Source organism: Jatropha curcas, chromosome 7 (genome assembly GCF_041381405.1).
Source record: "Jatropha curcas cultivar XTBG-Jc1 chromosome 7, XTBG_Jcur_1.0, whole genome shotgun sequence".
In the NCBI taxonomy this organism is placed as follows: domain Eukaryota; kingdom Viridiplantae; phylum Streptophyta; class Magnoliopsida; order Malpighiales; family Euphorbiaceae; genus Jatropha; species Jatropha curcas.
In genome coordinates this window covers 23,376,597-23,399,074 of record NC_143157.1, presented here as the reverse complement: position 1 = coordinate 23,399,074, position 22,478 = coordinate 23,376,597, and the positions used below count along the sequence as shown (strand labels likewise).

The 22,478-nt window shown below is 35.3% G+C and overlaps 1 protein-coding gene and 1 pseudogene across 3 annotated transcripts; one reads left to right on the top strand and one right to left on the bottom strand.

Moving 5' to 3' along the window:
* Positions 1–847: 847 nt before the first annotated feature.
* On the top strand, positions 848–6,497 carry LOC105633227 (G-type lectin S-receptor-like serine/threonine-protein kinase At4g27290). Of its 3 annotated transcripts, none has more exons than XM_089723724.1 (8): positions 848–2,123; positions 2,291–2,407; positions 2,589–2,660; positions 5,029–5,108; positions 5,203–5,413; positions 5,501–5,738; positions 5,821–5,971; positions 6,082–6,497. In XM_089723724.1, exons 1-8 carry the CDS (start codon positions 848–850, stop codon positions 6,385–6,387), a joined length of 2,451 nt encoding a protein of 816 aa, XP_089579850.1. In that variant the 3' UTR covers positions 6,388–6,497. The 3 variants fall into 3 exon arrangements, with proteins under 3 accessions (XP_089579850.1, XP_089579849.1, XP_089579851.1); XM_089723723.1 differs by having other exon boundaries at positions 2,580–2,666; positions 5,035–5,108; XM_089723725.1 differs by lacking the exon at positions 2,291–2,407 and having other exon boundaries at positions 2,580–2,675; positions 5,044–5,108; positions 5,821–5,890.
* A 4,678-nt stretch (positions 6,498–11,175) lies between these two features.
* On the bottom strand, positions 11,176–12,555 carry LOC149495010 (G-type lectin S-receptor-like serine/threonine-protein kinase At4g27290 pseudogene; annotated as a pseudogene).
* Positions 12,556–22,478: the final 9,923 nt, after the last annotated feature.

The following is a 22,478-nucleotide window of genomic DNA, read 5'->3' as shown; positions in this document are numbered from 1 at the left end:
GTGTAGTATATTCTTATTCTAGGACCTACTGTATTGTATATTTCCTCATGTAACAGAATTACAGCTGTAAAATGGGTTTGTTATATGGGTTAATGGGTTAGTTGGGTTTGTTATATGGGTTTGGGTTAAGTAAAATGGGTATGGTATGTGGGTTTAATATAAATAGAAAATGTTGTGTTTGGGTTTTAAGGTTTTCTTTGGTTTAGAACGGCAGCTTCTTTCTGTTTGAGTTTTAGGGTTTTCTTTGTATTTGGCTCATATTCGTTTGGATAATGATTGATTCAACGCGTCTTTACATGAATTTGCCATAAATATTTATAATAATTTTCATAAAGTCGCTGTCTAAGTCCGAAGGGGAGACGCGGTATTAATTATCTATGTGAATATCTCGAACTTTAAATGTAAATTTTTTACCAAGCCTCAGGTATGTTTTTGTGGGCTTGGTTATTGTATAAACTAAACATAACAAGTAGCTACTTGTACTACCGATGCTTTTAATGTGTTGAGCATGACACTGCTGCAAGTAGAGGTTCTGAGAGAAAAGAGCATTGTGTCCATTGGCCAAGCTATCATGTCAGGGTTCTTTTAGTAGGTTTCCAACTAGATAGAACAGATTGACCGGGGTTTACGGAAGTAGGACTTTCTGGTTACGTGCCAAACAAATCACTATGTTCAACAAGAAAATAGTTAGTAATATCATATGATCGAAAAAGGTGAAAGCCAGATGCCATGAATATGTGAAAGAATGTTCAGCTGAGCACCAAATGCATGTAAGGAAGGTTCTTATTATCTTTAGCTGCATGCACTCTCGGATATATATAACACTCCTACTCGACTCTACAGGCCAATGGACATTGTTTCTGTTATTTTAATCAGTGCCACTTTCCTATTTTTCTTTTCTAAATACTCAAAAGCAACTGATACAATTGTTTTGTCTCAGTCTCTAGTTGATTCCAACAATAGCATCTTGGTTTCGAACAATGGAATGTTTGAATTTGGTTTTTTTAGTCCTGGAACTTCCAGCAATCGTTATATTGGAATCTGGTACAAGATTGATCCTGCAACTGTTGTTTGGGTTGCAAACAGGCTCAATCCAATAAATGACTCTTCAGGAATTTTGATTCTAGATAATACAGGAAATCTCACACTTGTTAGTAAGAACAAGAGTGTTATTTGGTCATCAAATTTAGAGAAAATAGTGCAGAATCCAGTAGCACAGCTTCTTGATTCAGGTAATTTAGTCATCAGGGATGAAAAGGATAGCGATTCTGAAAGATTTTTGTGGCAAAGTTTTGACTATCCTTCTGATACATTACTTCCAGGAATGAAGATTGGATGGGACGTACAGACCGGACTAAATCGGCTTCTATCAGCCTGGAAGAACTTGAATGATCCTTCTCCTGGAGACTTGACTTGGGGAATGGTGTTAAGTGCTAATCCTGAAGGATTTTTATGGAAAGGCTCGAAAAAATATTTTCGAAGCAGTCCATGGAATGGTATTGGAAATAGTGGTTCACCGAACTTGAAAGAAAATCAGCTTTATGATTTCAGTATTATCTCTAATGAGAAAGAGGTGTACTATTCTTATAACCTGAAAAACAGATCTGTCATGTCAAGGATTGTTTTGAATCAAACAAGTTATTTGAGTGAAAGATACACTTGGAACGAAGAAACTCGAACTTGGGAATTGTATACGTTTGTGCCAAGCGACTATTGTGATAGATATGGGCTATGTGGTCCTTATGGAAATTGTATCAGTACTGAATCACCAGTTTGTCAATGTTTAAAAGGGTTTGTCCCTGCTTCACCTGAAAATTGGAATTCTGCAGATTGGTCTCATGGGTGTGTGAGAAATAATCCATTGAAATGCCATAATGGAGAAGGATTCGTTAAGTTTGTTGGCTTGAAATTGCCTGATACTACTAGTTCGTGGGTGAATAGAAGTATGAATCTTAAGGAATGTAGGGCTAAATGCTTACAGAACTGTTCATGCATAGCTTACACTACTTTCGATGTAAGAGCAAAAGGCAGTGGCTGTGCTATTTGGTTTGGTGATCTGAATGATATGAGAACTTCTAAATCAGGGCAGGATCTATATGTTCGCATGTCTGCTTCAGATTTAGGTATATAACTTCCTTCTGTTTTGTTTAAACTGAAAATGAATTTGATTACATTATATTCTATTAATGCTTTCGCAATATAGTTTGTGTTAGAAGTAAAACAAAGTTTCACATTTATTTGTGTCTTTTAGCAATGACTTAAACTGTTTCTGTTTTGCTTCTTTGTGAAGAGGAAAACATTGAGCCTAAGAAGAAAATACTGATGATAGTTGCAATTGTCGTCACCTTGTGTTTTGGCATGCTTATCATTTGCTACTGCGTTCGCAAAAGCAAAGCAAGATTAAAAGGTATAGTTGCTATTTTTCCCGTTTTTGGTTAAATGGGCTTCAGTTGGGTTGAAATTGTAATCTTATAGCCTTGGAGATAAATAAGGATTTTTTTTCTTCTATAACAAAAACATGTTAGGATTGAAAATTTCTTATTGATATTTTTGGAATTCATCATTATGCTTCATTCCAGAGAAAAGAGAAAGCGAGGAAAATGATGATAAGGAGCATAGCGAGCAAGAACAGCAGGACTTGGAGCTACCATTGCTTGATCTAACTGCAATAACTGTTAGGAATCAGCTCTGATACCAGTTGTTAGGCATCAGCTCTGATACCAGTTGTTGGGCATCAGCTCTGATACCACTTGTTGGGCCCTTTCAACCGATTAAGAGAAAATTAACGCAGTGGAATAATAAACTTGTGACACACAGATATTTACGTGGTTCACCCTCAACTGTTTAGGGCTACATCCACTATTAACAAACACTGCCCACTCTGCTCTGAGTCGCTGGCAACTGTGTTATGTCTGTCGTCCACCTTTGCAAACACTGCCCACTCTGCTCTGAGTCGCTGGCAACTGTGTTATGTCTGTCGTCCACCTTTGCAAACACTTGCCCACTCTACTCAGAGTAGAGTGGGCAAGTGTTTGCAAAGGTTGATGACAGACATAACACAGTTGCCAGCGACGCATAATTGTTGTGGGTTCCTCCGACATGTGGGACCTCCACGCTTTGAATGCAAGAAAAAAAAAAAAAGGAGAAAACGTGTTATACTGTACACGCGTTGTTACACGCTTTCTTTGAAAAAGAAAACGGTGGACGCGTTAATAACGCGTCCTTCATTCTCTATAAATAGAGGCAATTGCAACTCTCAAAATACACACACCAGAAAGCAAGAGAAAATGTAGCAAGCGAGGTGTTATAGTTTTAGGATGGGTTTCCTAAAACTGAGAGAGAAAAAAATAGTGAGGATTATTTTGGGGTGTTTTGGGAAACACTTGTGTGTCACTATTTTTTATTACTCTCTTTATGTACCTACTATTGTTTTAATAGTGGAAGAATTATTCGGAGTTTCTCCCGTGGACGTAGCTTTAAACAATTGAGGGTGAACCACGTAAATTGTTGTGTGTCTCATATTTCTATTTTTCCGCTGTGTTATTATTCTCGTAATTTTATTGCCGGTATCTCCACAAGTGGTATCAGAGCTGATGCCCAACAACTGGTATCAGAGCTGATGCCTAACAACTGGTATCAGAGCTGATTCCTAACAAGTGGTATCAGAGCCGAAGGTTTCGGCAGGTCAAGCCGGTCAGATAGCGGTACCGGATCCGTGGATATATTTTAAAAATAAATATACCACGACGACGAGAAAATTACGCTGAGTCCATTGGTGCAGTCCGTTCGGAAAGAAGTTGCAGAATCGACTTAGTAATGAATAGTAAAATAGTAACTCAAAGTTGATGGTGAACAGTACTATTGGCGTTACTATTGCTGAGTCCGTTTCAAGTAAGCCCAGCACTATTCACACATACAGTTACTATTCACGTATACTACTGTTCACGTATACGGTTTATGTTGGTGATGATATTCTGCGCAAGTCAAAATGGACAAGCAAAATGATCAGTGTAAATGGCAGGAATTACCATATATGGAGAAATGAGATATTTCCTTATGGTAATCAAAATGCATGTGCCCGTGTTTAGTTCAACTAAACCGGAAGACAAGACTGATGAGGAATGTGTTTTTCGAGCATGCGTCCAAATCTCGGTTGTAGATTTGATGATGAAGGTTTCTGTAGCACCTTCAGAAATGGTCAGTGGAAGCTCACAAAAGGTTCATTTGTGGTAGCTAACTACCGGAAAAAGATCTGCAGGTGGTGCCTTGTGTCGAAAGTCTTCCCGACAAAAGGAGGTCGGGCGGCGTGTCCCGCAAAGTTGTAGCGGCGGTACAAGATGGTGGGCAGATCTAATAGATTATAGCTGCAGGGATGATGATGGCTAACGTCCCCACTTGAGTGTGCAGGGGGAGATTTGTCGTAGCAGTCAAGATTACAGAAGTGTGTTGCTCTGTCAACAACTGAGGCAGAAGGAGAAGTTCGAGCTGTGTGTCAAAGCAGCAGGAATGAAGAGTCCCACCATGTTGTCAGGAGGGGGAGAATTGTTGTGGGTTCCTCCGACATGTGGGACCTACACGCTTTGAATGAAAGAAAAAAAAAAAGGATAAAACGTGTTATACTGTACACGCGTTGCAACACGCTTTCTTTGAAAAAGAAAACGGTGGACGCGTTAATAACGCGTCCTTCATTCTCTATAAATAGAGGCAATTGCAACTCTCAAAATACACACACCAGAAAGAAAGAGAAAATGTAGCAAGCGAGGTGTTATAGTTTTAGGATGGGTTTCCTAAAACTGAGAGAGAAAAATAGTGAGGATTATTTTGGGGTGTTTTGGGAAACACTTGTGTGCCACTATTTTTTATTACTCTCTTTATGTACCTACTATTGTTTTAATAGTGGAAGAATTATTCGGAGTTTCTCCCGTGGACGTAGCTCTAAACAATTGAGAGTGAACCACGTAAATTGTTGTGTGTCTCATATTTCTATTTTTTCGCTGTGTTATTATTCTCGTAATTTTATTGCCGGTATCTCCACAATAACTAATTCCACCAACAATTTTTCTAATGATAACAAGCTAGGGGAAGGTGGTTTTGGGCCAGTTTACAAGGTAAGTTCCCTGCATAATTGTTTGTAAGCACTTAAAAATACATTCCATAAACCAAAATGGACTTTAATGATGATTCTACGAATACTGCTCTCAGGGTACATTAATGGATGGGCAGGAGATAGCTGTAAAGAGGTTATCAAAGAATTCTGGACAAGGGTTGCAAGAATTCAAAAATGAAGTAATTCTTATAGCTAAGCTTCAACATCGAAATCTTGTAAAGCTTCTTGGTTGTTGCATTCAAGGAGATGAGAAGATTCTGATTTATGAATACATGCCAAATAAAAGCCTTGACAATATCATTTTTGGTTTGCATCCCTCAAGACCTCATAAATATATTCGTTCATTTTTGTTGATGGATTTAAATTCACTGATATTGACAAGAATCTTGCCAGATCAAAGGAAAGGTGACCTACTTGATTGGTCCAAGCGTTTCAACATTATTTGTGGGATTGCACGAGGACTTCTTTATCTTCATCAGGATTCTAGATTGCGAATTATACATAGAGATCTCAAAGCAAGTAACGTTTTACTGGACAAGGATATGAATCCCAAAATCTCAGATTTTGGCATGGCTAGAACATTTGGAGGAGATCAAACTGAAGGAAATACAAATCGAGTGGTTGGCACTTAGTAAGTATATATTCTTGTCCTGCTTTACAAATTTGATGTGAAACGTGTTTAATTTTTGTTTTTTCCATGATTGGGTCTGCAGTGGTTACATGGCCCCAGAATATGCTACTGATGGGCTATTCTCAGTGAAATCTGATGTTTTTAGCTTTGGTGTTTTACTGCTTGAGATAATAAGTGGGAAGAAAAGTAGAGGATTTTATCATCCAAGCCGCGGTCTTAACCTTATAGGGCATGTAAGAATCAAGAATTTTTTTTTTTTTTTTTTTTTTTTGCTTATTCTTCTTCTTTTTTAATTTGCTGTTGAGCTAATGATTTGCAGAAAAATTTTCACTGTATAAACTAGGCATGGAAATTATGGAAAGAAGACAAGCCGTTAGAGCTGATTGATGTGAATTTAGGAGAGTCTTGTAATCTAACCGAGGTGATTCGTTGCATTCAGATTAGTCTCTTGTGTGTCCAACAGCATCCTGAGGAAAGACCAAGTGTAGCATCTGTTGTTTTGATGTTAGGGAGTGAGAATGCTTTGCCTCAGCCTAAGCAACCTGGTTATTTTAAGGACAGAGGTCCTGCTGAATCAGATTCTACACCAGGAAAGCAGGATTCATCTTCAACTAATGAAATGACCATGTCATTGTTTGAGCCTCGCTAAATAACTAACTAGTTAGTTTTGTGCTCTTCCAATTAATATATAAAGCAATGATAACAGCTTCTGGATTTTGTCCTGTTCTAATATAATAGCCATGTACTTTTTTCTTTCCACTTATTATTTCTAGCTAGCATTAGTACCCCAAAGCTAAAAAGATCAGATTTGATTCAGTTAGCAACCCAAACAACTGTTCGAACTGGAAAATTCCCATACCAGATTCTTAAATAACAATTCTTGGAATTTCCAGGAGTAAAGAAACCAAGCTTGAAAATGCCACCTTTTGAAACCAAGGTCTTGCCATCATTTATAGACTGAAATGAAGTTAGTTAGTGTATCAGTTGCATCTCTAAATTTGGAGAAAGAAAGGAACAAGTTAAATAAAGAATCTCCATTAGTTAGTTTTTGAGAAATGGAGTTTCTGTTTACAGATTCAAAGAAAAAGCTTAAAGAAAGAAAGAAATATGGTTATCAAATTTCTTTTTCTCTCCGATCTTTCCATTCCTTTCAGAGCAACCAAACAGAAAAAGATCACACACATATATAATAATATGAATGATAGTTGTTCCCCTCCTTTATGCGGAAATGACCGAACGAAAACCTATGCCTATCTCGGCTAATGAACGCTTTCATTCGATGTTTTGATCCTCTGTAGAACATTAAATATGGGACGACGGAAGTTTTTCCGTCTGTGTCTTATGGATGAAGACGACGGGTCGTTCATTTCGTGGATTGGGTTAATGGGCTGTTTTGTGTTTTCTTTGCAAATAGGACTTTTAGTTACTTCTGACTTTAAAACAAATGCAGACGACGATTAAGGCCATTGTTTTGATCAGTGACTTAGATGAGCCGTAGTTGGTAAAAAGATCATTGACAAGCAGGTGATAAACGACAACATGTTATTTTGTGATGTAAAAATACTCAGGAAAAAGAGCATAATTATTAATAGTTTACATTTAAATGTTAAAAGACAAACTACAATGTTCTTCTGGAAATAAATTATGTGTTACACTGTACTTTTTCTTTGTAATTGTGCTTGATTTTAGATGGTAAGAATACTTTAGATCAAGAATAATAGGAGGTAAGGAGAGTAAAACACAAACTAAAAAATATACTCCATAACAATAAAGTCCAAATAAAAGAAAGCAGCAGAGCAACTAACAAAGCTTAGCTAAATAAATACATCTTGAAAATGTTGATAAAATTCTAACAAGTCAACAAGTTTAGGTTTAATTTGGTCTAACAATGTTGAAGGTTAAAGTTTATGACAAATTTTCAAAATTTTCTAATGTTGAACATAATTTTTATAATTAACCGGTAAAAATAATTATTTTATTAATGGAGATTGGTTTGAGTAGAAAGAACTCAGGTTCCTTAAATAAGAGGAGGTTGAGTACTCTATCATTTTAAACGAAGAAAATCTTCATTGGAATGGTTCCTCTTATAGATATGAGGCTGGAGACAAGATTAAATTTAATCTAACAAACTAGGTATACTTTAGATATAAATAAAAATAAATAAATAAAAATAATTTTTGATTGCTATTGTTTAGTATTGAGACAACCAACTCCATAAATAAAATTTTAAAAAGAATTAATAGCAGAACCAAATTGAAATTTGAAGATTCTTTATATAAAGAAATTTTATCGATTGGCTTATTCGATTATTATTATTATAAAAAAATAATGAATCAAAATACTTTATGGAAAAGGATTTGAAACTGCAATATATAAATAGATGAATAATATATTAATAGTAGAACTCCCACACCTACCCCAGCAAAATACACCTAACAACAAAACCGCACACCTACCACAAACAACACTCAAGGTCTCTCAAGAACTCATTTTACAACTTCATTTACTTCATATCACAGATTTAGTTCAAGAATTACACTAAAATGGCTGCTGCCAGCCTAAGAAAATCAAGGTCTCTCAATCAAAATCTATATTATAAACACTAGTTGACTCATTTACCACCCGAAACTTAACTTATCATGTCAAATACCTCATATCAAAGCAGAAATTTTAAGCAAGTAGCTAGGTTGGCTGCCACCATATCACAATCATTCTAATTTCTTTCACAGGATCTACAATAAACACCTACAATAAACACCCTAACTTACACATTTCCTTAAAAAAATGCAGTTATAGTGTCAATTAATAGTCAAAAATCAGATTTTCCCAACTATTAGTCGTGTGAATAGTGTTTCAGGAACCTAGCATTTCTCATTCGTGATTCTAACAACCCTCTTAGGGTTGTGCCATGTATATTCGGGACCCACATGAACAGCTCCCACCATTAATTCTTATTCAATATTCTTAATTTTCTATCAAGACAACAATAATACATTCAATCTAATCTACATTAAATCCACACTTTAATTCCATTAATATAATTATCAAAATTCTTCAATTAAATTTGTTTGGTGCTAATTTAAATTGGCTTTAATTAATTAAAGTCTTCTAATCGAATCAACACTTTTTAATATATTGGGTAATATGATAATTAAATTAAATTGACTAGCCACAAAATGCTAGAAATTAATTAATTTCTAGGAAGTAACCAAAATTAATTCCAATACCCAGGTACGACACTACCAGAATTTTGCTTGACCGGAGGCAGTGGTGGTGCTCGCCGGAACGAAGAGAGAGAAAGCTCAGAGCCACTGAAGTGGCTGAAGTTGATTGAAATAGAATCGTTGCTCACCTGAGCTGCTGTGCTCACTAGAGTCGTGAGCAGGAGAGAGAGACGTCGAGCGGTGGTAGCTGGAGACGATGTGGTTGGTCGGCTATGGGCTGGTGTCACCGGAAAGTCGATGAGGAGTCCCGACTCTTCCTGCGACTACTGCTCTCGCCAGAAGTGAATGGGGAGAGAGAGAAGGAACGATCGGAGATGCGCGGTGAGGAGGCGACGGCAGCAGGGAGATGGCGGCAAAGGGCTGGTCGCCGGTGATCGAAAAATGAAAGGGGAGGGAGAGAAGAGTGAGGTCGGCGCTGGTGCTGGCGCAAGGAAGGAGAAGGGGAAAAGAAAAAAAAGAAAAAAAAAGAAAAAAGAAAAAGAAAAACAAAAGAAAAGAAAGAAAAAATCTTGGGCTTCTAGACTATTCCGGTTCGATTCGAACCGATTTGGTCTAATCTAATGATTTGGCTCAATTTGCTTGGTTTTTGAGTTTTTCGCTTGGTTTTCGAAAAATCGAATTGGTTTATGGGTCCAGTTTAGCAATAATAAAATACTAGCAGGTATAATTTCATTGGTTGAAATAAAAAATTTAGTTTTTAAATGAAAATTCTACGAAATTAAATTTTCGGGTCGTTTCAGTTATAAGGGACAATTTGGAAAACTAATAAATGAGAAACATGTATAAATATGATGAGTTGATGATTTTTTATTTCACAACCAATTATATCATAACTCTTCTCTTATTCTCAATTAAAATTGTCTCAAATTTTCATATTTCATTATTTTTTCTATTGCTTTATTTTCCTCAATATTGAAATTATCTATTGTTTATTTTTTATTTTCTTACATCCAATTCCAAATTCTCTCTAATCTCAATTTTTTCCATTCATAAATTTACTTCATTTGATTTTTTTAATAATTTTCTTAGTATTTGAAAATAATAATTTCCAACTCATTTCATTATTTTTATATTCCATTTATAGTTTTCTATGTTAGTGAATTAGCAAAATTTGTAAATTTAATGTAATAATAGTTCTAAGTTAGTAAATAGAAGTTTTTGTTTTAAAATTTTATAATAATTTATTTAGTTAATAAAATTTAAACATTTTAAAATTATTATTTATTTATGAATTTGGAATCAAAATTTTATTATTTTTTTAAAAATTTGCGTAATGCCGGAACCGAATCGGAACCGTAATTCGAACTGTCGGTTTGTCGGAACCGGAACCGGAGGTTCAAGAGTCAATTCCGGTTTAAAATTTTAAACATCTCGAACCGGCGATTTAGTGAACCGAAACCCACAGTTCACTGAATCGGCCATTCCTAATCTAACCTAATTAATAATTAATGTTCTATACTTTGAATATTTTTTTTATTTTTTAAATAATATTATTTAGGGATAAAATTATGTAGCCCTTGGTATTCTCTTAAAAAAATCTAAGAAAAATTTGATTTCCAATTCCAATAGTTTTGTATTCCCTTGTGCTTGAGGGAATCATGGCCTGTCACTTTGTCCGCCAAGCCTACGATTGGCTAGGCCTTACAAAGATAGCTATTGACCTTAATTAGTCAGGCACGTGTCTTTACGAGGAGTATGTTGTCCTTTTGCAATTCTTGACTATATCAATAACTTTCTTTCTTTATTAATTTCCTACAAATACTCTTTCTTCATAGGAGACAAAAAGTGTGTGAAAAGGGATAAAATTTCTTGTTTCATCCATCTAAACATGTGCTTTCTCATATGACAATTGCAGTAATGCATGGTAACATGGCCAATTTATAAAATGTTTAATGTTCCTAAGTCGTCTCTAATTCTTATAAGGTCCACTAATGTCAATTTGCATAGTTCGTAATGCCAATTTATTGAATTTAATTCTTTCAATTAAAAAGGTAAAATGAAAATCATGTCATTTTAATTTTAATTTTTTAAAAAATTCGTTCTCATATATATATATGCATAGACTTGATTTGTAAATTATAAAAATATTTATACAATAATAAAAATGAAGTAGCTCAATGACAAAGAGTCGTTAAAGGGATTGATCTTCATGCAATATAAATTCAATTTTTTGCAATGAAAATTCTCTCCAGGTCAGCTTCTTCCCCTAGCAATTCCACACACAATCTTGAAACGCTTGGACCAATCTAATAGTTTTCCTCTAGTTTGGATCTGGCAATTCAGTTTCAGTTCCTTTTTAGAGACAGGGAAAACAGATTATAAAATTTCATAACAAATAAAGAATTATCATAGCTTGAATATGCAGTGCATGAACAGTTCTGTAAGCATTTAGCTCTGCATTCATTGAGGTTCATACTTTCATTTGCCCAAGTATCTCTAATATCTGGTAATTTTAACCCTTTGAATTTGATAAAACCGTCACTGCTGCAGTTCAATGAATTGTTACGGACACACCCTTGAGAAAAATCCTTTGAGTACCAGTTCTCCGGCGATTTAGGACTGAATCCTTTCAAACAGTGACAATCTGGTGTTAAAGAAGTTTTACAGATTCCAAAGCTACCACAAATGTCATAAGAATCACAGTGATCGGATGGAAAATAAAACTGCCGATGCCAAGATTGAGAAGTTTGATCCCATAATAGCAACTCAAGTCTATTGTTGGTTTGGTTCAGTACAGGCCTGTATGTTAGACTGGTATCCCTTTGGTAGAATAAATAGTAAACTTCCTCTTCATTACGCACAAACTTTGGATCATAAACCTGGCTAGGCGTAAATTGTGGTAGACCACTAAATGTAACGCCATTCCATGGCCCTGATCGAAACAAGATACTGGAGCCTTTCCTGATAGCTGATTCAACAATATCATGTACTACTCCTAAGTCCCAAACAAAGTCCCCAGGCGACGGATCATCCCAGTTTTTCCATGATACAAGACGCATACTATGTTGGGGCTTCAATTTCTCTCCGATCTTCATTCCTGCTAGTAATGTATCAGTTGGATAATCAAAGCTCTGCCACAAGTATATTCCAGAATTTCCATTATTTCCATCTCTTAAGACAAGATTCCCGGAATCCAGGAGCTGTACTACTGGATTTTGGGCTTCCTTCGTTGAGTTTGACGATGACCAAACAACGCCGTTGTTGCTATTAATAAGCACAAGATTTTTACTTGTACTGTCTATCATCAGCAAACAAGTAGAATCATTGATTGGATTGCTCCGATTTGCCACCCAAACGACAGTTCTAACTGGAATTTTTTTTTACCAAATTCCCAAGTAACGCTTCCCGGAACTACCAGGACTAAAGAAACCAAGCTCAAAAATTCCATCTTTTGAAACTAAGGTCTGGCCATCAACAATTGATTGCGATGAAGTAAGAGTATCAGTTGCATTCGAGAATTTGCAGAACAAAAATAGTAAATTAGATATGACCAAAAAAAAAGAAAGGGCGCAAATTAGCTTGGGACGGTAAGACATTTCTGCTGACTGCTTCTTTGATGCGATATCTAAACTATATTGAGAGTCATCAGAGACTCTCTAGACCACTCTTCATCCATCCATCCACAACTATAAATCTCTAAACATATTTCCATATCTCTAGGAAAATCCGCAAATATCCTATTAAAATAATATTAATTCAAGAAAAAAATCTTCCTAGTTGCCAACTTTAATCTGACTTTCTGTGTTTTTTCCAACTTTTATAAGTAAAAAAAACCTTGAACGGTAGCTTAGATACATTTGATGTAGAGACATCGATGTGTGTGTATATATATATATATATATATATATATATTAAGCATTTTTTTCTCTAAAGAGTTGACAGATGGCATATCCACTTAGCATTTTAATTTGATATGTGACATATTTTTTCAATTAGGCTTTCACTTGGTATGATTTGATTTTATTATTTAATGTATTAATATAGTTCATGCAAATGTCATATGATAGCATAACATTATTGGAATGGCTCAGCTTTAGAAATCTATTTCTTATCTTTAAAATTGACCATTAGTCCTTCAATTTATCAAATTGTACAAATAGAATACTTCAATTTATAAAATTAATATATTCTATTTAATCAGTGGAACACTTTATACATCTTTTAATCACAAATTATTAAACAATGATTTTCATAATTTTCCTTACTATCTTATAATAAGTATTCAATTAGTATAATTTTATAAATTGAAATATTAAATACGTGTAATTTTATAAATTAAATTGTTCAATAAGTATAATTGTACAAATTTAAAGATTTGATGGGTGAAAAAAAAAATTAAGCGTATCACTACTAAGTTTTTCTTGTAAAGTTTAGGTATCAAACTTATACATTTAACCTACTGGAATTAATTGATCAAGTGAAAACTCTCATTCATGCATTTTATAATTTAGAAGTTGCTACGAACGCTATCTGATAACGATATTTGGATGCAGACACATTCGAAATAAATTACTAATAAGGGAAAAAATTTGGACAAGGAAGCACACCTTAGGTTGTCGTGTGACCATACAGGCCATCTGATGCTTGTTAATAATAAAAGTACCAGTAGTGTTATTTGGTCATCAAATTTAAAGAAAATAGCACAGGTTTTTTATTCTGGGAATTTAGTCGTCAGGAATGAAAAGGATATCAATTTTACAATTGACCCCAAAGAAGCAGGGAAACTCTGCAAGCTTTGCTGATTTGTTCTTATCCCCCATTAAGCACTGTAATCTGTTCTCACATTTTTGCATTATCACTTCCTCAAACGAAACATACAAAACTTATGGATAAACAACACCAGTGATAGCAGTTTCATGATCCATTATCGACCCTGCAACGCTGATAAGCTAATTTCATTTTCTGAAGATGATCCTGGATTGCTCGTGGGAGATTGTGTTTCTAGTGGACGTGATTCTATAAAAAAACCAGGTCTTTTGGGCTGAGGCAGTTCATTCTTGCTGCCTAACATTAAAACCACAGATGCCATGCTTGGCCTGTCCTCTGCATGTTGTTGAACGCATAAGAGGCTGATATGGATGCATCGTTTAACTTCTAATAAACTGCAAGACTCCATTAAAAATGATTCCACCAATTCCAAGACATTCCCTTCATTCCACAATCTCCATGCCTGAAACATACCAAAAGCTTTTATTGATAGACAAATTAATACACAAAATTTAGAATCAAATAAGTTTTATTCTCAGGCTTTTATCCTTCTCTTTAGTTCCAAACAACATAAGTTATTCAAACACTAACAATATCTAAAAAAAATTAGATTTCACGAGAACCAAACAGAAGATATAAAATACTATTCCAAGTTCAATCTAAATTTTGGATTGAGCAACACTTACATATCCAATAAGGTTAACGCTGTGGTCTGTGTGATAAAATCCACGACTTCTCTTTCCAGTAGTTGTCTTTAACATTAGGATACCGAAGCTAAAAACATCAGATTTAACTGAAAATAGCCCATCACTGCCATACTCTGGCGCCATATAACCACTACAGAACAATTACCAGTGAAACACATTTATGACAAGGAGGTAATTAATCATATCAACTTGGAAATGAATACAATACTTACTATGTTCCAACCACCCTTCTAGTGTTTCCTTCAGTCTGATCTCCTCCAAAAGTTCTGGCCATGCCAAAATCTGAAATTTTCGGGTTCATCTCATTATCAAGTAATGCGTTACTGGGTTTAAGATCTCTATGTATAATTCTTAATCTTGAATCTTGATGAAGATAGAGAAGCCCCCTAGCAATTCCACACACAGTCTTGAAACGTGTTGGAGCAAACTAAGAAATAACAGAGAAAAAAAAGAATATTGCAGTGTACATTTTTTATTAACTGCAAATGTGCTTAAATACAACAAAAAAAAGATAACAGAAATTCCTATATTTCAGCTCAACCATGGAACATGCCTCCATGTTTAACAACTCAGCTAGAAAAATGGAAATAATGACTGAAATGCAGTAGAACAAGTCAAAACATAACAGAAAAAGAAAAAATGCAGCAACTAAATTGGAAGTGCAGCAGCTAAGTCAACTTCGTAACACTCCTCCTTGGCTTTGATGCTGCAAACTCCAAGTTTTTCCCTTAGAAACTCAAATTTGCTTCTTTCCAAAGATTTGGTAAAGATGTCTGCAACATTGTCATCAGTTTTGCAATATTTCAGAACAACAGAACCTTCTTTCTACACGTCTCTAAGGAAAAACAATTTGATATTAAAGTGTTTCGTTTTTCCATGAAAACGGGATTGTTTGAGATAGCTATTGCTGCTTGGTTATCCACAAACACATATGTGCCTTCATTTTGCTTCAGGTTCAGATCAAATAACACCTTTCTAAGCCATAAAGCTTGATTTGCAGCAACTGTAGCTGCAATAAATTCTGCCTCCGCAGTTGATTGTGCAACAACTTCTTGTTTTTTACAACACCAAGAGAACATTCCTGACCCCAGATTAAAACAATAACCTGAAGTACTCTTCATATCATCAGAACCACCATGATCACTATCAGAATAGCCCTGCAGAACATGAAACTGACTAGCACCGAACTTGATTCCATGCTTCAATGTTCCTTTCACATATCTTAGAACTCTTTTAGCAGCAGAAAAATGAGTTTCAGTAGCACAATTCGTCAATCGAGATAGCAGACTCACAGAATGTAAGATGTCAGGTCTTGTGGCAGTTAAATACATCAAACAACCCACTAGACTTTTGTAAAGAGTTTCATCAACCTTTTCCGCTACATCTTCCTTGCTGAGCTTTACATTTTTACCCATAGGAGTTGTAGCAATCTTGCACTCATCCATTATGAATTTCTTCAGAATTTCTTTAGCATATTTGGTTTGGCAAATGAACACCTCTTTCTCCTTTTGTTGAACCTCCATTCCAAGAAAATATGTCATTTCCCCCAAGTCAGTCATCTCAAAGGTCTGTTGCATATCTTTCTTGAATTTATTCACAAGTTCCAAATTGCTTCCTATAACAAGTCATCCACATACAGGGAAACAACAACAAAATTGATCTCATCACTTTTGATGTAGAGGGTAGCCTCATTTAGACTTTTTTTGGATCCCAGCTGCATCAAATGCTCATCAATTCTGCTATATCAGGCCCTTGGTGCCTATACCAGGCCCTTGGTGCCTGTTTCAGGCCGTATAGTGCTTTTTTGAGCAAATAAACATCTTCTTGCTCTTTCACAACAAACCCCTCTGGTTGTTCAACGTAGATCTCCTCCTCAAGAAGACCATTTAGAAACGCTGACTTGACATCTAACTGGTACACTTTCCAACCCTTTTGAGCAGCAATAGCCAGCAGCAACCTGATTGTTTCAATTCTGGCAACAGGAGCAAATGTGTCAGAAAAATCAACACCAGGGATTTGAGCATAACCTTTCACAACAAGCCTTGCTTTATGCTTGTTTATAGAGCCATCTCCATTCAGCTTTGTTCTGAACACCCACTTTACTCCAATGCCCTTTCTGTCATCAGGTCTTTTTACCAGCTGCCACGTTTTATTTTTTTCAATCATACTCAACTCCTCTCCATTGCAGCTACCCATTTTTTATCTCTTTTTGCCTCCTGAAAATTTTATGGTTCCAAGACCGTAATATTGCACTTCTGATGGATTTCAGAAAGTGATCTTGTGCCTCTGATAGGTTCATCATCAACCAAATCAGTTTTGGACAGCTCTAGCAACTTTAAATCTTGAATTGGAATTGTACCAGCCTGATCTCATTTCCAATTCCATTTAGCATCTTCCATAAAATGCACATCATTGCTTATTAGAATTTTTCTTGTATCAAGTTGAAAAACTCTATAAGCCTTTGAAACTGAACTGTATCCCACAAAGATTCCAGCTTCAGCTTTTCTGTCGAGCTTGTCTCTTTTAATCTGAGGCACATAAGTGAAACACAAGCAGCCAAACACTCTTAAATTTTTTAAAGAGGGTTTGTAACCATACCAAGCCTCAAAAGGTGTCTTCCCATCAACTGCCTTTGTAGGAAGTCGGTTCAGCAAAAACACAGAAGTGTTAGCAGCCTCTGCCCAGTATTCTTTTGGCAACTCCTTTTCATGAAGTAAGCACCTACCCATCTCCATCACTGTATGATTTTTACGTTCACTGACTCCATTTTGCTGAGGAGTATATGGAGCAGTGAGTTGATGTTCAATTCCAGCCTCTTGCAGACATGTACTCCTTCCCATTATCAGACCTCAACGTCTGAATTTTGCAGCCACTTTGTGTTTCAATCCAGTTCTTGAATTTCCAGAACACACCAGCCACTTCTGATTTGAATCTGAGAAAATATATCCAGCACATTCTGCTATAATCTATGGGTCCCGTATATGTATGGCACAACCCAAGAGGGGGGTGAATTGGGTTTTCTAAAAACAGATATAAATTTTAGAATTTCTAAACAAAATATAGAATTCTAAGTGCAGCAGAAAAATAAGGAACTTTGTGAGAATAGAATATGGATTAGAATCGCCTCACAATGTTCTATTCATAAAAGATAGAAAGTCTGTGCAAAGTGCAACTATCGATTAGAACTGCTTCACACTGACTTATTCAATATTAGAACTTCTTTATGAAGGAAAGCTATTGTAATTAAAACTTCCTCATAAAGTTTAGAAAATCACATAAGACTGTGTGAGAGACAGTTATTGAATTTAGAACTGCTTCACAAAGCCTTAATTAAGTATCAGAACTACTTTATGATGGAAAGCTATTGTAATTAGAACTTCCTCATAAAGTTTAGAAAATTAATTAGAAACCCAAGCAGTGAAATATAATGTGAATAAAAGAACTGTTTAGAACATGGCATATTCACTTATCAGAATTCCAGAGTTTTAATGTTCAGAAAAGATAAGACTTATTACAGTTTTAGAACATCAAATTCATTTTCAACTTTAGCATTTCTAAAATGTAAACAGAAGTGTAATAAAAGCAGTATCAAGCAAACTTCAGAAATTAAAAGATCAACACAGTGATTTATAGTGGTTCGGCGCTAACTCGCCTACATCCACTCCCCAAGACTCATCTTGAGATCCTCAACTATGTTATCTCTTTTCAAGGGTAAGAGAAAAACCAACAGTACAAGGCAATAGATCAACACCTAGATCTACCCTTTTATCCCACTAGATTTTCCAAAGGTTCTAGTTAACCTCAACCCTTTCTGTTTTTGGCAGAGTACAGAAACTCAATTCAAGACATTAAAATCTCAGACAAGGAGAAGGTCGCTTGATAACCTCTTTCACAATAGCTTCTCACCTAAGCTATTACACACAAGTTTATCAAATAAAAACTTGTCTACTGTAGATTACAAAATCTAAATAGACAGAAAGAAATGCACATATATAAGCACAGGAAAAAACAGTTTATCAGATTAGAAAATCGTTTAGAACACAGAACCGTTTTTCAAAAGTAGTTGTAAAAATTCTTTTCTCTTTAAAGATAAAAACGTTAAGTGTAAAGATGAAAAGAAAAATGGGGGTAGAGAGTAAGTTTTGAGAGAAAAAGATTTGATCAATGAGAGAATGCTCTTAAAACGAAAGCTCTAAAAACGAAAACTCTTACTTCACCACAGCTCAAGACGTGAAAGCTCCTATTTATAGAGAGCATCGTGTCTCTTGCTTTTGGAAAGTGAATATGTTATTGGAAATCAGAATATTTGTTTTCCTTATTTAGAAGATGCGAAAATCTTTGTTACCAAAAATTTATTTTATCCTTTTTGGTAAGAGAATAAAACACGATTTTGCTTTCTTTTAAAGAAAAGATTTTCGGCAGCATTATTTGGAAAAATATTTTTACGGAAAGATGTTCTTACTAAAAACGAAAAGACTCTTCCTTCGTTTTTAAGGTAAGAGAATAAATTGAAGTACTCTTAGTTTTCTCAAAGAGATTTCCGAAAAAGATAGTGTATGATTTATTACCAAAAACCTTGGAGACGTAATCTCTTTAGTTTTAGGAAATTAAATCATTTTAACTTTAAAGAATACTTTCGAAAACACATAAAAGAATTTATTTGAAAACTCTAATTTCCGAAAACTATTTTTGTATGAGAAAAAAAATTTAATTTATGTGCTCATATATGAATTATCTCTCTATCCTACAAAGTGTCCTAAATACCTAGCTACTAGGGTCTTCGAATATCTTCACACTCAATGTAGGACTTGCCTTGTACGATTTCTTTTCATAACAATTCTGCATAAAATAATATTAGCATAAATAACATAATTTAAATTTATTTATTTTGTTTTTATCATCAAAATCCGAGATTAGAAATTGACCCTTGAGCGAACATAATCATCAATGAAAAGCATATAATACTTACTCCCATTAAGTGAAGGAGTTCTATGAGGACCAGCCACATTAGTATGAATCAACTGAAGCTTTTCTGATACTTTCCAGGTAGCTTTCATGAAAGGAAGCCTTGATTGCTTTCCATATTGGCAAGCCTTGCATTCTGGCAGTTCAACTTCAAGATTAGGCAAACCTCGAACAAGTTCATTCTTTTGCATATTCACCACTGCTCTATGATGAAAATGACCCAGCATTTTATGCCACACTTCTGCATTCACTGTTGTTGCTGAGTAGACCGATTGCTTTGCCTGTAGAAAATCTAGTGCAAAACTCTTCCCTTTCATGCTCACTTTGAACATATCTTCATCTTTTGAGTTTTTCAACTCCTCTGGGGACCACGACCTTTATATACCTGTAGCGTTAGTACAATTCCTATTTCGGTCCTTTAAAGAAATAGGAATTATATAATGGTCTCTACACTTAATATCTATAATTAGTTGATACCTCAATAGTCAATTATTCACAATCAAGACCGCATTTAAAATTGACTTTATAATTAGACTGCTGTACATATTTAATTTTACATATTAAGCCCACAATAGAAAATTAAATCCAACAATCTCCCACTTGGGCGACATTATGTTAAATAAAATACATACACCAAAATGAGCTCAACAAACGCAGTCATACAAGGTATCCAAAAACAATCTCGTCCATTAATTATATTGATAAAGAACTGAAGAAACATTCGCCATAGATCTCATGACTAAGTTCATCATCAACTACATTACCGATACCCCTAAATGACATAGATTCATTATAGAAGTGTAGCATGAAAACTACATGTAATGTGATCATCATGTCTGTTTCCAACTGGTCACCAACAAAAGTGAGATCAAGCAAAACAATAATAATAATACAGAGTGTAACCATCAACCAAAATGAGTACTCAACAAAATTTCATAATAAAACATATCCAAAACAAAATAGAGCATTGAAAAACATAATGTATACATAAAGAGCAAACTCCCACTAAAACTAGACAGTCTCAAACAAAACGATACCCATATGAGCGGTGTGCTCATGGAAAACTTTCGGTATCACTGCCTTTGTAAGCGGATCCGCAATCATAGAGTTTGTTCCAATATGCTCTAAGGATATCTGTCCACTCTGTACCCTCTCCTTCACAGCCAAGAACTTAATCTCAATGTGTTTTGATCGAGAAGAGCTCCTGTTGTTGTTGGAGAATAAAACGGCTGACCTGCTGTCACAATACAACTTCAGTAGTCTTTCTATTCCACCTACTACACGCAGCGCAGTGACAAGGTTTCTTAGCCAAATAGCTTGATTGGATGCCTCATAAGATGCTACAAATTCAGCTTCCATGGTGGAGGTTGCTACTAGAGTTTGTTTCACACTCTTCCAAGAAATAGCACCGCTAGCCAATAGAAAAACGTAGCCAGATGTGGATTTTCTACTGTCTTGGCATCCAGCGAAATCAGAATCAGTATACCCAATGAACTCAAGCTGATCTGATCTCCTATATGTGAGCATATGTCCCTTAGTCCTCTGAAGATATCTCATGACTCTTTTGGCTGCTTTCCAATGATCCATTCCTGGATTGCTGAGATATCTACCTAACATGCCAACTATAAAAGAAATGTCTGGATGAGTACAAACTTGAACATACATAAGACTTCCTACAGCTCACGCATAAGGAACCTTTTGCATTTCCTGAATTTCAAGTTCACTCCTTGGACATTGTTGATTACTAAATTTATCACCTTTTGCAATAGGGGTATCCAATGGTCTAGAATTCTGCATACTAAATCTCTTGAGAACTTTATCAATATAGCTCTTTTGTGATAATCCAAGAATACCTCGAGAACGGTCTCGATGTATCTGAATCCCTAAAACAAAAGAAGCTTCACCTAAATCTTTCATCTCAAAATGCTTTGAAAGAAAAACTTTGGTTTCATGCAGCAAGACTTTACAATTAGTAGCAAGAAGTATGTCATCCACATATAAGACCAAAAAGATAAACCTACTCCCACTGAACTTATGGTACACACAATTTTAAACAGCATTTGCCTCAAAACCAAACGAGACAATTACTTGGTTGAACTTAAAGTACCATTGACGAGAAGCTTGCTTGCGTCCATAAATGGATTTCTTTAATTTGCATACCAGATGTTTTGGATCTCCAATTACAAAATTTTCTGGTTGCACCATATATATTGTTTCATCAATGTCGCCATTGAGAAACGCAGTCTTAACATCCATTTGATGAAGCTCAAGATCAAGATTTGCAACTAAGGCCATGATTGTCCTAAAAGAATCCTTCAAAAAAACTGGAGAGAAGGTTTCTTTATAGTCAATCCCTTCCTTTTGAGTAAAGCCTTTTGCTACAAGACATGCTTTATATCTTTCCATATTACCTTGAGAATCTCTTTTGGTTTTAAATATCCATTTGCAACCAATGGGTTTCTTTCCTTCAGGTAATTGAACAAGATCCCAAACTTGATTGTCTTGCATAAACTTATACTCTTCGTTCATTGCCTCAATCCACTTATGAGAGTCAGAACTCTGCATGGCATGATAGAAACTAACTGGATCATCATCTATCATGTCTACAGTATCCTCATGTTCCTGAAGAAACACTATATAATCATCTAGAATAGCACTTCTTCTTTCCCTAGTAGATCTCCTTAAAGGCATTTGAACAGGCTCTAATTCTTGAGGTTGTTGAATTTGTTCTTGAGGAAGAATAGCATTGTCTTGAATTGGATCTTGAATAGCGACAGGAGCAACTGGAGTCTGTACGCTATCAGAAACAACAAAAGGAATGAGAACCGAATCATCCTTACTTGGTTCCTCTTCAAAGACAATGTTTCTTTCTTTATTTCTCCCTCCAAAATCAACATCCTCAAAAAATGTTGCAATTCTCGTTTCAAAAAAAAAGTTCTGGAAGTAGGATTATAAAACTTGTAACCCCTAGACCTCTCAGAATATCCAACAAAGTAGCTGCTGATAGTTTTGGAGTCCAGTTTTGTTTCATTCGGCTTGTAAGGCCTTGCTTCAGCTGGACATCCCCAAACATGAAGATGCTTTAGACTAGGCTTATGTCCAGTCTAAAGTTCATAAGGTGTTTTAGCAACTACCTT